Source organism: Rhinopithecus bieti, unplaced genomic scaffold, assembly GCF_001698545.2.
Source record: "Rhinopithecus bieti isolate Rb0 unplaced genomic scaffold, ASM169854v2 scaffold_26426, whole genome shotgun sequence".
NCBI lineage: Eukaryota > Metazoa > Chordata > Mammalia > Primates > Cercopithecidae > Rhinopithecus > Rhinopithecus bieti.
The window spans coordinates 809366-813344 of record NW_016811945.1 but is presented as its reverse complement, the minus strand read 5'-3'; the positions used below and the strand labels follow the sequence as shown (position 1 = coordinate 813344).

General features: G+C 45.3%; 1 protein-coding gene across 1 annotated transcript in view; it reads left to right on the top strand.

Annotated features, from left to right (window-relative positions):
- Positions 1-3979, top strand: part of NUSAP1 (nucleolar and spindle associated protein 1) — a 42282-nt gene that overhangs the window by 12057 nt on the left and 26246 nt on the right. Inside the window, exon 3 of the mRNA XM_017895396.1 lies at positions 3115-3258. Within this exon, the coding sequence (XP_017750885.1) occupies positions 3115-3258 (144 nt within the window). The remainder of the gene's footprint in view (positions 1-3114; positions 3259-3979) is intronic.

The following is a 3979-nucleotide window of genomic DNA, read 5'->3' as shown; positions in this document are numbered from 1 at the left end:
TTTTTTTTTTTTTTTTTTGAGATGGAGTCTTGGTCTATCACCCAGGCTGGAGTACAGTGGCTTAATCTCGGCTCACTGCATCCAACTCCCCATCTCAAGCAATTCTCCTGCCTCAGCCTCCTGAGTAACTGGCATTACAGGTGCACACCACCATGCCCAGCTAATTTTTGTGTTTTTAGTACAGTGGAGGTTTTACCATGTTGGCCAGGCCCTCAAGTGATCTGCCCACCTTGGCCCTCCCAAAGTGCTGGGATTACAGGCATGAGCTACCACGCCCAGCCAGGCCTTCTATTCTTTAAGCTTTATTCTTTGATTCCCAACAGACATATTTTGTATATTTTTTAATTTTTTTTCTTAATTAACTTTTTTTTTTTGAGACAGAGTCTCGTTATGTCACCCAGACTGGAGTGCAGTGGCGCAATCTCAGCTCACTGCAAGCTCTGCCTTCCGGGTTCACGCCATTCTCCTGCCTCAGCCTCCCGAATAGCTGGGACGACAGGCGCCCGCCACCACACCTGGCTAATTTTTTTGTTTTTTTAGTAGAGACGGGTTTCCACCGTGTTAGCCAGGATGGCCTCCATCTCCTGACCTCATGATCTGCCCGCCTCGGCCTCCCAAAATGCTGGGATTACAGGCGTGAGCCACCACACCTGGCAATTAATTATTTTTGAAATGGGTTCTCACTGTCACCCAGGGTGGAGTGTAGGGGCACAATCATGGCTTGCTGCAGCCTCGACCTCAAGCAATCCTCCGACTTCAGCCTCATAAGTAGCTGGAACTGCAGGCACACTCACCACACCTTGTTACTTTTTTAAAAATTTTTTTGTAGAGACTAGGGTCTTGCTATGTTGCCTAGGCTGGGGAACTTTTTAAAAATACTGATGGCTGAGTACAGTGGCTCATGCCTGTAATCCCAACACTTTGGGAGGCCGAGGTGGGTGGATCATGAGGTCAAGAGATGGAAACCATCCTGGCCAAAATGGTGAAACCTCATCTCTACTAAAATAAAAAAATTAGCTGGGCGTGGTGGTATGTACCTGTAATCCCAGTTAGTCATAAAGCTGAGGCAGGAGAATTGCTTGAGCCTGGGAGGAGGAGGTTGCAGTGAGCCAAGATCACGCCACTGCACTCTAGCCTGGGTGACAGAGCTAGACTCCGTCTCAAAAAAAAAAAAAAAAATACTGATGTATAGGCCTCACCAAACCCCAAGCCAAATAAATAGACTATCAAGGGATGGCCTGTGGCCATAATGGCGAAATAGACATCTGGTAGACTGCCCTCTAAAATATTGGAAGATTTCTCATTAAGGAAATTAAATAGTTATCAAACAAAGTCTTCTGCCTTTGGGCATTCAAGGAAACACCAGCATAATGGCCTCCTCCCTACCCAAGGAATCCTACCAAATAACACACTTTTCCTGCACAAACTCCTAGTGAGGTTTTTCCTGATTTGCTATGAAATATGAATAGACATGGCCAGGCACAGTGGCTCACACCTGTAATCCTAGCACTTTGGGAGGCCCAAGCTGCAGATCACCTGAGTTCAGGAGTTGGAGACCAGCCTGGCCAATATGGTGAAACCCCGTCTCTATTAAAAATATAAAAATTAGCTGGGCTGTGGTGGCGGGTGCCTGTAATCCCAGCTATTCAGGAGGCGGAGGCGAGAGAATCACTGGAACCTGGTAGGCGTACGTTGCAGTGAGCAGAGATCATGCCACTGCACTCCAGCCTGGGCGACCGAGGGAGACCCTGTCTCCAAAAAAAAAAAAAAAAAGAAAGAAAGAAATATGAATCAACAACCAACAACCACCAAGACATTTGAGGAAAGCCTGAAGTCTGACAGAGAATAAGATAAATAAAAAGAAAATGGACTGGGCATAGGGGCTCACGCCTGTAATCCCAACATTTTGCGAGACCAAGGCAGGAGGATAACATCAGCCTAGGAGTTCACAACCAGCCTGGGCAACATAGTGAGACCCCATTTCTATAAAATTAAAACAAGTAGCTAGGTGTGGTAACACATAACTGTAGACCCAGCTGATTGGGAGGCTGAGGCAGGAGGGTCAGTTGAGCTTGGGAAATTGAGGCTGCAGTGAGCTACGATCAAGCCACTGTAATCCAGCCTAGGCAACAGAGCAAGACCTTGTCTGTAAAAAAGAAAGAAAGAAAGAGAAAGATGACCTTAAAGGAAATGAAAATAATACAATATATAACTCCTGGCTTAGCCTCCCAAGTAAGTGGGATTACAGGCACGTGCCACCACGCCTGGCTAATTTTTGTATTTTTAGTATAGACAGAGTTTCACCATGTTGGCCAGGCTGGTCTCGAACTCCTGACCTCAGGTGATCCACCAGCCTCGGCCTCCCAAAATGCTGGGATTACAGGTGTGAGCCACTGCACCCAGCTTAATAAATTTTTAATAATTTCAAGTAGAGATGGGGTTTTGTCATGTGGCCTAGGCTGGTCTCAAAGTCCTGGGCTTGAGTGATCCATCTGCCTCAGCCTCCCGAAGTGCTGGGATTACAGGTGTGAACCACTGCACCTGGCCCAATTTCTGTATTTATTCACACTAAAATAACTTTGAATGTTTTCCTACCCTAATTTATTAATTTGGGTTGCTAAGTGTGATTATTTCTTTGTAAATACTCTTAAGTTTTTTTTTTTTCTCTCTTTTTTTTTTGAGATGGAGTTTCACTCTTGTTGCCCAGGCTGGAGTGCAATGGCGCCATCTTGGCTTACTGTAACCTCTCCCTCCCGGTTCAAGTGATTATCCTGTCTCAACCTCCCAAGTAGCTGGGATTACAGGCATGCACCACCATGCCCGGGTAATTTTTAGTAGAGATGGGGTTTCACCATGAAAGCCAGGCTGGTCTTGAACTGACCTCAGGTGATCCACTCGCCTTGGTCTCCCAAAGTGCTGGGATCACAGGTGTGAGTCACCGTGTCTGTCCTAAATACTCTATAATTCTTGTCTTTGCCTACAATTTACTGCTAGAGAGTTTTAAATTTTTTCTTTTGCATATGTAATATGTTTTTATTCTGTCTAAATTCTGATTCTTCCTGAGCATTATAACTGTATGCATAGCACATAGCAGAGTAATACCTCTCTCTTCAGGATGAAAGTCAAACTTCTGCATCCTCTTGTGATGAGACTGAGATACAGATGAGCAACCAGGAACAAGCTGAGAGAGAGCCAACTGGCCATGTCACCAAAACAAGGAGAAGGCGCAGGACTGTTCGTGTGGACCCTGACTCGCAGGTGAATGGAAATATACAAATTGAAAATATAGGGCCGGGCACGGTGGCTCAAGCCCGTAATCCCAGCACTTTGGGAGGTCGAGACGGGTGGACCACAAGGTCAGGTGATCAAGACCATCCTGGCTAACACAGTAAAACCCCGTCTCCACTAAAAAATACAAAAAACTAGCCGGGCGAGGTGGCGGGCGTCTGTAGTCCCAGCTACTAGGGAGGCTGAGGCAGGAGAATGGCATAAACCCGGGAGGCGGAGCTACTCTTAGGGAGCTTTCTTTTTAAATTCCCATGTGATGTCATGTGTTTGTAAGCTTACTGTATGCTGGAAGCTCCATGAAAGCCCAGACCCGAGTCCAGCTGCTCATCACTGCATCCCAGGGCTTGGCCCTCAGGAAGCACTTTTTAAGTATTAAGCTCACATTAAATATTTGTTGTATAAATATGAACATTCATTAAGTGTTCACTTAAGTAAGGTGTAGTAGATAGGAAGGAAAAAGAAACAAGCATTAAATGTGCTTTTTGTTGTTTTTTTCATTGGTTTGTTTAAATTCTCCTTCCTACCTTGCCCCTGGCCTAGTGATCACCCTGTACTTAGTCTTTCAGCAGTGTAATCACATGATTAGCAAGGGGCTTCCCTTGCTTGCTTTCCGTAGACTCTGGTTTTATTCTTTTATCTTATCCTTTCATTCAAATGTAATTTTTACAAAGCACAGTCTTTTTTTTTTTTC